At 38.4% G+C, this 15,463-nt stretch overlaps 1 protein-coding gene across 1 annotated transcript in view; it reads left to right on the top strand.

Moving 5' to 3' along the window:
• Positions 1-15,463, top strand: part of LOC117664328 (complement receptor type 1) — a 108,690-nt gene that overhangs the window by 26,174 nt on the left and 67,053 nt on the right. The window contains exons 19-26 of the mRNA XM_087890668.1: positions 848-1,030; positions 2,930-3,208; positions 4,760-4,945; positions 5,094-5,123; positions 5,618-5,696; positions 5,997-6,055; positions 8,740-8,994; positions 15,102-15,287. Of these exons, the coding sequence (XP_087746794.1) occupies positions 848-1,030; positions 2,930-3,208; positions 4,760-4,945; positions 5,094-5,123; positions 5,618-5,696; positions 5,997-6,055; positions 8,740-8,994; positions 15,102-15,287 (1,257 nt within the window). The remainder of the gene's footprint in view (positions 1-847; positions 1,031-2,929; positions 3,209-4,759; positions 4,946-5,093; positions 5,124-5,617; positions 5,697-5,996; positions 6,056-8,739; positions 8,995-15,101; positions 15,288-15,463) is intronic.

The raw sequence follows: 15,463 nt of genomic DNA, 5'->3' as shown, positions 1-15,463 counted from the left end.
TGGCGGGTGGTTCGGAGAACCGGTAGCAAAAATCCCTGCCCCCTCCCCCATACCCAGCTGAGCCGCGCGATCATCAGAGGCTTTTTTTAAAAAAAAATTAAGAGCATTTTTTCTACAACCTTTTCAGCTGAAAAAATGCTTTTAAAAGTAAAAAAAAAAGGATCTGATGATCGCACGGCTCAGCTGGGATCGTGAGAGGCTTTTAAAAGCATTTTTTAAACCTCTTCAGCTGAAGAGATTGTAGAAAAGATGTTTTTAAAGGGAAAAAAAGCCTCTGATGATCAGGCAACTCAGAGGGATCAGGGATCGTCAGAGGCTTTTAAAAGCATTTTTTTTTACAATCTCTTCGGCCGAAGAGGTTGCAGAAAAAATGCTTTTAAAGTCGATCCCAGCTGACTTGCCTGATCGTCAGAGGCTTTTAAAAGCATTTTTAACAACCTCTTCGGCTGAAGAGGTTGTAGAAAAAATGGTTTAAAAGTTAAAAAAAAAAGTTGGTCATGCCCACTCAGTCACATTAACCCCCGCCCCCCCAAGCCATGCCCACAGAACCAGTAGTAACAAATTTTACATTTCACCACTGGTTCTATGGCTTAATATTATAGGCAAACCACTCTATTTAACAAAGCACAGTTTAAGCCATATCTAATCTACTGTACTGGGCTCTGCAATAATGGGGAAAAAAATATGAGAGGAGATGTCACACAATGTGCCTTGTGCCCTGTAGAAAAGTGGAGGGATCAACTTGTAGTAAATAGCCTTTAATTGTAACTTTGCACTAAGTATCTCATCAAAATGGAATTCTGAACACTGTCCTCTGACTTCCTTTTTTCTTTTTCTTTTCTTTTAGAATCACAGTGTTCCTTCCCTCCAAGCATAGCCAATGGAAAACATGATGGTTTAGCTTTGCAAATGTTTACTTTTAAAATGTCTGTAACCTATTCTTGTGATCCGGGCTATTTGCTTATTGGAAAGGCATCTATTTTCTGTGGACCTTCTGGAAACTGGAGCCTTCCGGTGCCATCCTGTGAAGGTAATAAAGACTGCAATGTGTACTGTCTGGGTTAACATTATCATTATTGTAATATTGCACCTACTAGTCTTTTCCTTCAATTTATTGTTTTTTAAGCACACATTTGAAACCATTTAGAATTGTGGAAAAAAACATTATTTTCTAACTCACCAGGGATTGTTGGAAGGCAACTCCCTTGGTTTGACTGAGAACAAATAGCTCGCAAATAAGAATGCAGTCATTCTCAGTTGGTTCCAAATGGTGAATACCATGGGCAGAATTGCCAAAGTTTGTTTCTGGAGAATACATGCATCACATCTGTCACAACAACTATTTTCTTGGTGGAAAATACTTGAATAGTTATAACTTCTTGCAGATCTAGAATGAAGATATTTTCCGTACTTACCTCTCTTTGCTCTTTTGTAGTTATGCATTGTCCCCCACCCCCAAAAATCATCCATGGAAAGCATGTTCCTTCACATATGGGAAATCAGTCATCTATATTTGTGATGCTGGCTATTCCTGCATTGGAAACTACAGTGTCACATGTATTTGGAACAGCTCAAACTCTGTAAAATGGAGTGAAGCCCCCAGATGCCAAGGTCCTTTTTTGTTTGTATTTTGCAGATCAGTTCAGTCTTCTCTGCTGCCTTTCACAGGAATTGGGGTGGCTTGTCAGGGATGAGCGCTTGAAGCTAGATGAGGAAGAGTACTATAGTTGGACAGTGCATAGTGTCAATCTAATGATTTTTATAAGTAGTATTTATTGAAGGACTATGATGGGTGCATCCAAGTCGATCTGAATGTCAAAATTTGGGTGGAATTTGAGAAATAAATTAAAATTGCAGTAATACAGTTGCATCACCTCTTCTATGTAGGTTGCCTTGCACCACCAAATATTGCCCATAGCAAATGAGACAAGGTTACGTTGGAAGATTTCCCCTATGGTACCCCTGTGACTTATCATTGTGATCCAGGTTTTTTTCTTATTGGAGCACCAACCATTTACTGCCAGATTTCTGGAACATGGAATGAACCTGTCCCTCAGTGTAAAAGAAGAGAATGTATGTGAGAGCTAGTTGTTAAACTGGTTGTACCGCAATAGTGTTAAGTGACATCTGGTGCCAAGGACATGGCGTGCCTCCTAAGAACTACACTGCTTAGACCTCAGTAACCAAAACTGGCAGCATCTGAGAACTACATGGGCCAATGAATCAAGAACTTTGTCACTGTGTCTCTTGAAAATGCATTGTGACAATATGCAAGCAAGGCCTGTGTTGTCTCGCTGAACTTTGTTTCTTCCAGAAGAGCAAACTTAGAAGTGGTGTTTTATACAAACATTCTTTTCTAAGCTAATGAGCATTTTGTTTTGTTAAACACTTTGGCACTATGGGTAGTCCTTGACTTACAACCGTTTGTTTAGCAACCATTCGAATTTACAATAACACTGAAAAAGGAGACTTATAACCATTCCTTGCATTTATGACTATGACAACATCCCCAGGGTCATGTGATCAAAATTCAGGCCCTTGGCAACCAATATGTATTTACAATGGTTGCAGTGTCCCAGGGTCATGTGATTACCATTTGTGAGCTTGCCAGCTGGCTTCCAACAAGCAAAGTCAACGAGGGAAGCCAAATTCACTTAATGGCTGTGTGAGTCACTTAACAACTGCAGTGTTTTGCTTAACAATCGTGGCAAAAAAGATGATAAAATTGGGTGTGACATAACTTAACATAACTGCCTTGCTTAGCAACAAAAATTATGATCCATTAGTTGAGGACTACTTGTATTTCTTTTGCATGCGGAAACCATGCAAATGATTGCATTTTGGTTTAGGGAACCCGATCACACAATTTGTTATCAAGCCATAGTGGTTTTGAATGTTGAATTTCTTCATTTTGTTTTATTTTTTTTAGATATGGAGACTACCAAACTCCCAAGTGACTCCCAGGTTACCAAGGATGGGAATAATCAAATAGAAAAAATAACTGGATCATTCATAAAAAACACAATACATTCAGAAATCAACAAAACAACTACCAAGGATTTAGCAACCACCTTAACCCCAGGCCTTGGAGGAGAGTCAAATATTCAAAGACTTCCAGAACAATTGAATGGTGGGAACCAAACAGACCGATTGAATGGTGGGAACCAAACAGATGCTTTTCCAGAGGTTAGAAATTGCAGTGGAGAAGGTGTGTTTCCTGGCTTCCAATAGAAAGAACTGTGTTCTTATTTAATGATTTATTATATTTCTATATAACTATATTTATCAATATTTCTTAAGCTCGGTCTTTGGTAAGGAATACTAGTAATTATTTATTTATTGCATTTATATGTTGCCCATCTCTCTATCCAAAGTGATGCTGGATGGCCTACAATACAATTATAACTCAGCAGCAGCTAAAGGGCACAAGGTTTCCATTGCAAAGGGACACCTTTTTTTGTATCAGGGACGGCATATTTCTAAATAAGCGACACTATGAAATATGAAATTATGTATCAATTACACCTAGACAAATTACATATGTACTTAATAAGTGGCAATGGGATGCGTGGATGGTTATTGGTCATAATCCAAACTAGTAGATTATTATTCTGAATCATATTTGCATTTAAAATATATTGAACAGCAACAATTGCATAATATTGGACTGAGACATGAATGATAACTTTAAATGAAAGCTGGCCAACACTGTTCCTTTTTCAAATCCTTTTAAATGTAAATCTTCAGACGTGGGGCTATCAGTCAATGCTGCCTAAGGATATCATATATTTTGAGCCCCCACTGTTTTGAACTAAATGGCAGACAGAGAATCCTCATTACTGGACTTCTGGAATCAAGTCACTGTGAAGACTGTAATTAATTCCCTGGAGTTTTTCGGATCAGTACAAGGAATAAAAGCATTTGCTTATTTCTGCCATATTTTCTGTGCCTTATAAATATTTACCTTATCTCATAGGCTATTATTGCTTAAATATCACATTATCCCTGAATGTGTATTGTAAATCAATTATTTTTTAATGCATTGAATTTTTAAATGCAATTCGTTAAATATCCCATAAGGAGGCCCCAGATATAGCATGTTAATGAATGATGAATGTGATATAATAATTAGTTAGGATCCAGGTCCTGCTTCAAAAATATAGAAGTTGAAACCTGCAGCCTCCAATAAAGTACCTTCTGCAAAAAAATGTTTCCTGTCCAGGCATTATCTTGTCCAGGATAATTTTTGATAGCATGAGAGTCTATCTTCCTCTAAAATGATGATGGCCAGGCTACAGATAAGTTACGGGTGTCAAACTCATGGCGTCATGTTACTGTCACGTGATGTATCACTACATTTTTCCCATTCGTGGAGCCGGAGTGGGCGTGGCCTGTGTGTGATGCATCTGGACCACGGGCTGCCAGTTTGACAGCCCTGGTCTATTAATAGTTTTTCTCCTCCCAAAAATCTATTAGCATCAGTCTCCTCGGTGGCAACAAGCTCATTTAGGTAGAGGAAGATTGTCAGTAAGGGTGAAAGTGTGTATAAAAATTAAGATGCAAATAAATTAACTTTCCCATTTTCTATTATTTTTATTTAAAGTTTTCCAATAAAAATGTTTTTGCTTTACTCTTTGAATGATATTACTGCATCTCTGGCAACCTCCCTACAACTCTCAAGTTGTAAAGGCAAGTGGCAAGTGTGGCTCCTTGCTGCAAAGAAAGTGTCTAAGAACTTTTATTCAACTTTGATTTTCAGTAGATGGCTGCCCGCTCCCACCACTTTCTGATAGCACCGAAGCAGAAACAAATAGTGTGATTCAGACTAATGCTAATGTGATTCTGGAGTGTGAAAATGGCTATGTCAGGAATGATTCTTCTCCTATTCAAGCGCAGCAGATAGGACAGGATGCCCCTGTGCCAGCATGTGTACAGAGTAAACAAGGTAAGTTGAAAATAAAGCTCTGAAGATTTGACAAAGAATTTAAATTTATATTGTTTGGAGAGCCTTTCAAAAATATTTTCAAGAGTTGGTAAATTTAATTTCCCCTTTTGCTGATAGTTTGTAACTCTTGTTTTGTTTCTTTCTTTAGACTCCTACAGTTTTGCTACAATAGGTTTTGGTAAGTAATTTCTAGAACCTCCCATTGAATGCAGAAAGGCACAGCATTGTGGACCTTGCATTCCATAAACACTGAATAAGATAGACCACCAAATGTCTGCCCTGTTCTTTAGTTGTCTTTGTCAGATGAGCACATATAATACAGAGCAATCACGATAACGTAGCGAAAAGAAGACGAGAAAGGAAAAGGTGTTGCTCTGCATATGATAATAGCAAAGTTGTTGAAGCAATTTAAGGAAAAGGGGGAAAAAAGAACTTTTCATTATGATCCTAAATATTATTCTGAATTCTGTAGAATGGATTCTACAGTGCATTACTTAAATTCCTTAGGATGGGTCCATTTTCATTGCATTTTAATGTTAGAAAATTATATTGCTTTTCTCACTTATATATTATTCAGTTTAGCTTATAATAAAATCAGTGCTTTCTTTAACCTTTCCTTTTAAAGAAAATCATAACTAAATAAAGAAAAATATATTTATTTGGTTTTAACAGGTTCTTTGGGAAGTATCCTGTTGCTTCTCCTCATTTTTGGTGGTGTGATGTGGATTGTCCTTTTGCAAAAGAAAAAACAGTGAGCATTTATTTGTTTACATTATTTATATTGAAGGAAGTGGTAGTAATAATTTGAGATGCATATTCTACCAAATATCAATATGGGACATATGCACTGAAATACATGCATTTTATGAGGAAAAGGTTTTTGCCATTCCAATCAGCACATCTATTTTGAGTTTCGCATTGGTAAAATAAGAGCAGGCCATTAATTCACAGGAATTCTCATCTGCCTAATTCAAACAATGCATTTAAATGTATTTTTATGTCATATAATTTGGTTTATCTTCTCAATTATATGTTCTCCATATTAATTTAGCAATTGTACCTGTGAAGCCCAAAGAAGGTATTGTGTTGCTAGTTATGAAGATTCCCCACTCTAAAAAGAAAAAAAATTGTCTTCATAGCTACAGGTAATAATCTCACGGTAAGATTACTATTTTAAGATGAAAATACATTATTTGTATAAATATGACTGTGAGTCAGATGGTTTAAAATAACTTATAGCACATATATAATTTGGGGTTGGGCATGCTATTATGCAGCAACTTCTTTGTTAGGTAAATTTGTTTGTACCTTCTCTAGCTTTCCATTGTAACCTGTTAAAAAGTAGCTGACGTCAGTTGTGTGTATTTTTTTGCTTACAAGTGATTTTACTAGGGTACCTTCCTTTTATTTCTATATTGCATATAAACTGCCTTTTTTATATTTACTGAAATTCTTGTTCTTGTTCAATGAAATGTCATTATTACTTTTTCATAGGACAAGATATTATTCTTAATTGGCAATTTCTTTTGAGCAAGACATATGCTGACATTGATGGTTATGCTATGAGAAGCAATGAATGCATAATATACTCCTGGAAAATAAATATGAAGCAGAGTCATTGATATGACATAGCCATGATTTTGATATAAAAATCAAGAGCCATAAATGCTTAAAAAGTAATGGATTATGTAATGATCGTGCTACAAAAGCTAAAATTATCAGGTAACATTCTCTTGAACTACATACCAGTACAGGGAATTTGACAACTGAACAATATACAGTAAATTGATTCTTCATGCCCTTATTATGACCGAAAGACTGGAACTTGGGAAGATAAATGTATGTCCCCTTTTACTCAACAAACTGAAAAATTGGTTGCAGTTGTCCCTCATGAGTGAATTGCTTATAGAAGATTGTGTATGGGCAAATATAATGAAATATGGAACACATTTATAGAGAATACAATAGGTTAAAAGTTGTATGAATGTATCATATATACTTTTGAATAACATTTGCATTAGAGAAGTATGTATAGATTTGTTGACATACAGTATATTATGCTTTTTGTTGCACTTTTTCACTTTGTTATAGCATTCTTTTTATTTGATAATTATGATCACTATTTTTTGTTTTGTTATGAACCATGTATGCATAAATAAATGTTTTATTACTCTGGACTTCACCTAGGCCTTTGGCCTAGGTGACTTGAGACCCTCCCACTTCATTGTGCTTGCCATCTTTTATGTTGTATTTATTTTTTTGTGATGTCTTTCAATTGTTGTAAGCTGCCCAGAGTTGTTGAGAGTCTGGCAGCATATGAATTTAATTATCCATTCATATTCCATATTCATTAAGCAGCAAATACTTGAAGTGGTGGTACTAGGATATCCAATACATAATAATAAATCAATTTATATTTTTAGAAATTATTAAAACAATTCTAGGTTCAATCTGAAAATAAATTTCCAAACAAAAAATAAACTAGTCTTTGATGTATTTCTTTGGCGGGGGTGGTGGTGGTTGGTTGGAGAAAAAGGAAGGCGGAGATTATGAGTATGGGCACAACTTTGAAACTACGTCGTATAAAGAACTGCTGGAGATCATTCCGCCAGGGCTTCTTCATGCCATTCAGTCCATCAGAACTGCAAGAGAACCTGGTAGGAACTTTGAGATTCCTACATTGAATTGCTAATCTCTCCCATAAAGTTTGCTGATTAAAAAAGTACTCGGTGGCATTCAAGCCTGCCCGGTCTCCAAACGGTAGCATCCTCGCCTGCTGTTTTGCTTCTGTGCCTGGCCCTGGCAACCAGAGGAATTTCACCAGTCTAAATCAGAGTGCCTGCATTTTCCAAATGCCCAATATTTCTGACCTGGCCTACATCCGGAGGAGAACTAAATTAAGCTTGCAGCAAACCTTTCTAGAACTTGTCTATGGAGATGCTCAGTCATCCAGGTCATGGTTGTCCCAAAGGTGCTTTTTCAAGAGGCAACTGGACTTTCCGGTTTTCCTTTGAAGGCGTTTCGCTTCTCATCCAAGAAGCTGCTTCTCTTTCTAGATCTTATTTGTTACGGACCACGTTCCATCTGCAGCAGGGGTGAAATCTAAAATTTGTTACTTCTAATGAGACTGGGTAGGCGTGGCCACCTTTTTTTTTTTACTTTTAAAAGCATTTCTCCTACAGCCTTAAGAGGTTGCAGAAAAAAATGCTTTTAAAAGCCTCTGAGGATCAGGCAGCTGGGATCGCCAGAGGCTTTTAAAAGCATTTTTTTTTCTACAACCTCTTTGGCTGAAGAGGTTGCAGAAAAAAATGCTTTTAAAAGCCTCTGACGATCCCAGCTGAGCCACATGATCATCAGAGGCTTTTTTTTTTTTTTTTTACTTTTAAAAGCATTTTTTTCGGCCAAAGAGGTTGTAGAAAAAATGCTTTTAAAATCTGATGATCGCAACTGAACCACAGGATCATCAGAGTTTTTTTTTTTTCTTTACTTTTAAAAGCATTTTTTTCGGCCAAAAAGGTTGTAGAAAAAATGCTTTTAAAAGTAAAAAAAAAAAAAAAGCGCCTCCGATGATCGCAGTTGGGCATGGGGGGGGGGGGGGGGGTTGGAGCGTAGGAATCGGGCGATCCAGTAGGAACCGGGAACATTTCACCCCTGATCTGCAGCCTATTAGACTCCGCACGGGCAGCCAAACAGGGCCAGCTCCCGAGACCCGCGAGCGGACATATCGTAGCTGCTTTCAGCCATCCGCTCGCGAGGATCTCGCGCGTTCTCGGCGCCTCCCCCTTGGTCGGCCTAACGCCGATTCTGGCCTGAGATGGAAATGAAAAGCGAGGGCGACTTCTCTGCAAGGGCGACAGCGGCTACGACACCCCCACCCTCCGCAGCGGCCGGAGCTCGCGTTCGAGCCCTGGAACGCCTCCCCCGCCCCACCCGCCGGAATCCCAACGCTTCTTGGTCCTCCTGCGCGTTGAGAGCCATGTCGCGACGACGACGCCCTTCGTGGCTCTTCGCGATTGTGGAGCTGGCAGCGATGAGTTGGGCCTTCACAGGTGAATCTGACGCGCTTTCTCCTCAAACGGCAGCGCGCTTGTCTCTTTCCTCTGGGAGGAGGAGGAGGAGGAGGAGGAAGTGGGACGTTTCATCTCCGGTTGCCTCCCCGGCGCGTCCTGAAGGAGGTCTGAAGAGGCAGGTGGCGATAGCGGACTCGGGTCGGAAACCCAACGCTGGGATTGCCTCAACGTCTTCTAGGCTTCTGCTTCAGGGAGGAAAAGCCTGAGGCGGGCGGGGCTCGTGGCGTAAAAGGCAAAGGCCCTTTGCGCCAGCATTTTTCAGATGGTGGAGGGGGGGGCATGTCGCGTTGGAGGTGCAAATAGACTGGCGTGGGTTCTTCGGCCTTGCTGAGCTATTAGCGGCGGGGGACACGGAGTATGGCTAGAGTAGGGGGTCTCCAACCTTGGGCACTTTAAGCCTGGCGGACTTCAACTCCCAGAATTCCTAGCTAGCTAGCTGGGAATTCTGGGAGTTGAAGTCCGCCAGGCTTAAAGTGCCCAAGGTTGGAGACCCCTGTGCTAGAGAGTTTAAACCACGGTTTCTCAACTTTGGCGATGGTATGATGCGCGGACGTCCATCCCCAGAATTCATCAACATGTCTGGGTTAAGGATTGTGGGAATGGAAGTTCACACATCTTAGAAGTTTCCATGGTTGAAAAAAACATAGCTTTAAACTATTATTTTGTGTTCCTTCTTTGCCTGTAAAAGATTGCCAAATTCAGTAACACTGAAGGCCCATCTCTTCCTTAGGGTTTTAAGGGAATGAATTAGAAGCCACAACCAGATTTCAAAAGTATTTTTTAAAAAATAATTACTTTTAAACTTGGATTGTATGGATTTTTTTTCCCAACCTTGAGTAGATAGCATACAAATAAATAAATAAACTGAGGTGGCTGCCTTCTGTCAGGCAAACATGGGAAGAGTACTTGTCTTTGAGTTTTTCCTTAACTAATTAGTCACATGGGAAGCTTCACTTGTTCTACAATGAAATAAATCCCTTTTCTACTCTAATTATAAAACCTGCTTTACTGACCATTGCTAACATTAGATTCCTGCTCTTAGGAATACACCAACACATACTCTAGCTACCAACATCTTGAAACATGGATTTAAGTAAGTGGAAAAAAGTAAATAAAATACTCATAATTCACAATATAAAACAGATTATAAAACCAGTTTCGTTGTATACTTGATGTACAATGACAATAAAGGCTTTGAAAATAGATTAAATAGAAAACCACCAAGAGCCATCACAACAAAGCTTTCCTGGTGTCCAGTGGAGGTAAGCCATTTAAAGTCCAGAAACTGAAACTTTCAGTTATAGTTAGTAATGTAGAGCTCTTATTATCTCTTTTTATTTTCTCTTTTAAGCTACATTAAATACCCCGCTGTGTATATTTTATTAATCCACTAAATTAAAGATACACAAATTGCAATATTTCATTGGGTTTTGCTCCAATAAAAGCATGGCAAATAGAATAAAGAAGCATGTTGTATTAACTGCATCGCTCCATCACACAGTAACACAGTAACACAGAAAGATAGGATGGGTACTTTATTAAGATATATTCTTCATTTGGAGGCTTTGAATCCAATAGAAGAACCTTGCTCTTCTCTCTAAATATCACCGACAAAGACCAATAGTATCCTTAAACAGTTCTAAGAAAAGGTTTCTAATTTGGATGGTGAATTAAAGCCCAGGAAATGATGGTGATTGTCATTCAAAATGCTCTGAGTAATTGCATTAGTTTTTTTGAAACTTAATTATGCAGGAAAAATTGTCAGTAAATATTTATAGAATTGAATATGGTATAAGAGGAGCTGGGGTGGCACAGTGGTTAGAATGCAGTATTGCAGGCTAACTCTGCTGACTGTTAGCAGTTTGATTCTGACTGGCTCAAGGTTGACTCAACCTTCCATCCTTCCCAAGTCAGTAAAAGGACCCTGGTTATTGGGGGAAATATGCTAAATCTATAAACTGCTTAGAGAGGGCTGTAAAGCACTATGACGTGGTCTATAAGTCTAAGTGCTATCCCTAATGCTATAAGAAGCACACAATTAATGATGACATAGAAATAGAAATGAATGCTTTTAGATATGACTAGCCAATCAAGCAACATTGATGTACAACCACAAATGAACTCTAAAACTGCTATAACAATTACATGTATAACTTCATCAAAAAACCATGAGCTATTGGAAGATATTGTTTCTCCCTAGAAGGCCTTTAATCAGATGATTTATTCAGTACAGTTGTGTTCCATCTGATAACAGTGGAAGCAGTAATAAGAGGATGGAAAGTCCAATGGATTATCAGGCAAAGACTGAGTTGGACTTAAAATTGTGGACCTATACAAAAGCTATGGCCCTAAGCAAAAAATATATAAAACAAATGTAAGATGTCTTGTACTGCCAAAGTATTACTAGACCTTGCTTAATCAATAATTAAAGGTGAATCATATCAATTGGTCTTAGATACTCTGGTACACAGCATACTTCTCTGGATACATTGGATAAATAAAGGAATAGGACTTAATGCTATTAGGCTGGCTCTCTCTTTTCCCCGTGATTGGTTCCTGCTGGGTGTTTTTAGAGAAGACAGAACAAATTCCAGACTCTAGAAAGTGACTTATCTTAGGGCCCCTTGTTCTTGCTTATTCTGTTTCATATTTATGTGAAGCTGATAGATGAGGTCATCCATCATTTTGGGTTCAGGTATCATCAATATGTGCATGTTATCCAAATGTATATTTCAATCTGAGACTGACCAGGCAATGCTTGAATGATGTAAAGGCCTGGATGAATAGGTTCAAGTTTACCTCCGAAAGTTGGCTAAAATTGTGTCTTTTAAACTGTAACTCATGCTGTGATAACCCTGCACATGGAATTTTGCAGTGCACTCTACTTAAAGCTGTCATTGAAAGCTATCCAGAAACTGGACCTGGTATATAATTCAACAGCATGGGTGATTATGGACATGGCATATAATTACTTCATGAATTGAAGTGGTTATCTAAAGCAGGGGTCCCAACCTTTTGGACCTCAGGGACCACCAAGTTCATAATTTTAAATCCCACTAATATGAATCCAGTGTGCTGCTTGCTGAAGCGCCTGGACTCCCAGAGACGGGATGGGGTCCTTCAGGCACTCTCCCTCATCTCTCTTTCTCTTTCCCCCACTCTCTTTCTCTCCCTCCCTCACTCACTCTCTCATTCTGATTCTCTCTCCCTCTGATTTTCTCTGATTCTGATTCTCTCTCTCACTCTCTCTGATTCTCTCTGATTCTCTCTCATTCTGATTCTCTGTGTCTCTTTTTCTCTGATTCTCTCATTCTCATTCTGATTCTCTGATTCTGATTCTCTCTCTGATTCTGTCTCATTCTCTCTCTGATTCTCTCTTTCTCTCATTCTCTTTCATTTTCTCTCATTCTTTCTCACTCATTCTCATTCTGATTTTCTCTCATTCTGATTCTCTCACTCTCTCATTCTGTCTCTCTCTTTCTTTCATTCTGTCTCTCTTTGTCTCATTCTGATTCTCTCTGATTCTCTCTCTCTCATTCTGATTCTTTCATTGTCTTTCTCTCTCATCTCTCTCCCCTCCCCTCTCTCATCTTTCTCCCATTTTCATTCTTTCTCATTCTCTCTCTCTCCCACTCTTTCATTCTCTCTCTCATTTTTTCTGTCTCTTTCTCTCTCCCATTCTCTCTCTGATTCTCTCTCTCTCTGATTCTCTTTCTCTCTCTCATCTCATGGGCCAGCTAGTGTCTTGGGGCTGAGAGGAAGTCAAGCATCTCCCCGAAAGACCGAGGTGCGCGGAGCACCAACAAGGGCCGGAAGAAACGCCCACGAGATCCAGCAAGAGGTGAATCTCCATCCCCCGCCCTTCCCTTCTCAAGATAGGCGAGGAGTGACTGGGAAGGGAGGGCGAGGGGCGGGGACAGCCACTTGTGGATTCAGCCGACAGAAAGCTACACCAGGGGGAAGAAACAGCCCAGGGTTGCTGCCACCCATTGCTTCGGCCCGCCTGCACCGCCACCCCCCTTGCACCATTACCTGATTCTGGCCGGCAAGGGCCGCGCTGCAAAGTTGCAAGTTGCACGAACCTCCCTCTACGGCGGAGATTTACAGCCCCACCATGAGCTACCTGGCCATTCCCATATTCCAGAGCTCTAGTCACAGGACTGGCCATTGCTCATCCTGGAGCAGCTCCTCCACGCGGGTGCACCGCGGACCACCAAAATTTTCTCGTGGACCACCAGTTGGTGACCACTGAAAGGGCTGTTTGTCTTTTGTAGTTTCTGCGAGATTGTAATGGCTGGCAGAGTAAGCATGATTTAGGTCCTCTCTATTAAGCCATTCCATTTGGTGAGATCTAGGGAGCCTTATATGCTAGCACCTGCCATTGACAACACCATCTCCCCTGAGATTCATCTGAACCTCATTTAGTTGGTGTTTAAAAGAGACTTGAAATCTTGGCTGTTCCCTCAGACCTTGGCCTGAACAACTAGTGGGCTCTCTGCATTTCTTTTGGATAAAGTAACTTTGACTTCTGGACTTTTGGTGTTTCCCATTTGTATTTTATCTCTAGTTTATTTGTACTTTTTATTCTACACTACACAGAATCATTATAGTGTTTGGTAACCTTATATATTTTATAAAATCAGTCAGTCAATCAATGCATTATTTCAGCTTTAGGAAAATATTTTTTAGTTACATCTACATATATCGTCATGGTTTAAGAAATCCGGTTAGCTAAAGAAATAGTGCAGAAAGATATTTGTTCATTTTTATTAGGAGCAATAGCTAATCTTGGAAAGAATAGACTAAAGGAAGATTTCAGATATTAGCTTACATTGCTTTGAGTAGTAAAAGAAGTAGTGAGACAATCCCCATATAAATAAAACAATCTATTTTAGTCATAGTATTAATAGATATTATGCCTATTGAGGCAATATGCATAGATTAGGAAACAGTTCCGCACTGATCTCCCTCACTTTCTCTGTATGTATATACATATTCATATATTCATATTCCTTTTTTTCTAGATGTATAGTTAGTAGTCAAACATGATTTTAATGTTAGATAAATCCCAGAATATTATTTTTTTATAAGATAGATACAAGGATTGCTGATCCAGCATTAAAACGAACCTTGATCCACTATTTGAAGGATAATAAGTTAAATTGCTTAGGATTTTATTCAGCTTGGATGGCTAGTATCCTTTAGCTACTATAAGTATTTTGAATGGCTCCATTGAAAACAAGGGTTGCACATAGAATTTATTTAATGCTGCCTGCCATCCCAAAACAGCCCATTCCATAGGACAGCACTGTTTCACATGAGACTTAGAATCCCATTGGAGAGAATTGTATAAAGATGACATTCCTTTTTTTAGCTTCTGATTAAGAATTGCCAAAGTTAATATATATAGTAGTAGTGGCTAACTTAAGGCAGATAAAGCTCCAGGTAATGATTTAATATCTCAGATAATAAAGGATAATTTGGATTAGTGAGCTTCTGTTTTGGCTTTGCTGTTTGTGTTCATAGATAACTAAATCAATGTACTTAAAGTACCCAATTTTAAAAAGGGAAAAGAGATGACCCAAGAAATTACAGACCATTAGTGTTGGAAACTCAGGAATTGCTTAGGAGAACCTGGTGGAAAAAGCAACTGGCTTTTTGAAGGGATAGTCACCTGTACACCAACAATTGGAGCTATGCTTTTTCCATGTTTCTATATACAGGTATATTGTTTATTGATTTCAAATTGATATTTAGATCTGTTTATCATTTTAAACTTTTTATTTTATTACATATTTTTGTATATTTCATGATTTTAAAAGGATTTATCTTTTCTAAAATCTTTGGGTTGCTTTAAGCATGAATCTTATGAGAACAATGAAAAGAGGGTATTTGCTAACTTCATAGGAGTTTGCATAGGAAAAGATCCATGGAAAAGATCTATAAATACACTGTAAAATGTTTTTGTTGCACGCTTTATTAATTATTAGTAAAAAATGCTTTATTCTGTTTATTTTTAATACATGTCATTTTTACTCCTATTGTTTTATATGACATCTTTAACCATTATTTTTTTTTTCCCCTAGAGTTCTGTCCTATTTCTACTTTACCAGTATTTGAAGGTTCTGAACCAGTATTTACTTTCCCATTCCTTACACATTATTTTAAGGTTACTTTCAAGTGCAAACTAGGATTTAAACTAATCAGTGAACGTGTATTCACCATGGTGTGTCTTAAGGGTAGCTGGATACCAAATAAAGACTTTTGCAGAAGTATGTCTTTTTCTTACTGGAAAAATGTATTTGTTTTTGTTATGTTTAAAAAAGTATTATAAGATTTAAAATATAAAAAAAAAAAACCATCAAGGACCTCCTATTAGGTGGTGGTTGTAATGCTTTCTTTGGAATATGCTAAAGTTTCCAGTTCTGGCTGAAAAACCTGGAAGGTT

This window comes from Pantherophis guttatus, chromosome 3 (assembly GCF_059756535.1).
Source record: "Pantherophis guttatus breed Tessera chromosome 3, ASM5975653v1, whole genome shotgun sequence".
Classification (NCBI taxonomy): Eukaryota; Metazoa; Chordata; class Lepidosauria; order Squamata; family Colubridae; genus Pantherophis; species Pantherophis guttatus.
Note: the sequence above shows the minus strand (reverse complement) of the source record. Positions and strands in the feature narration are given on the sequence as shown.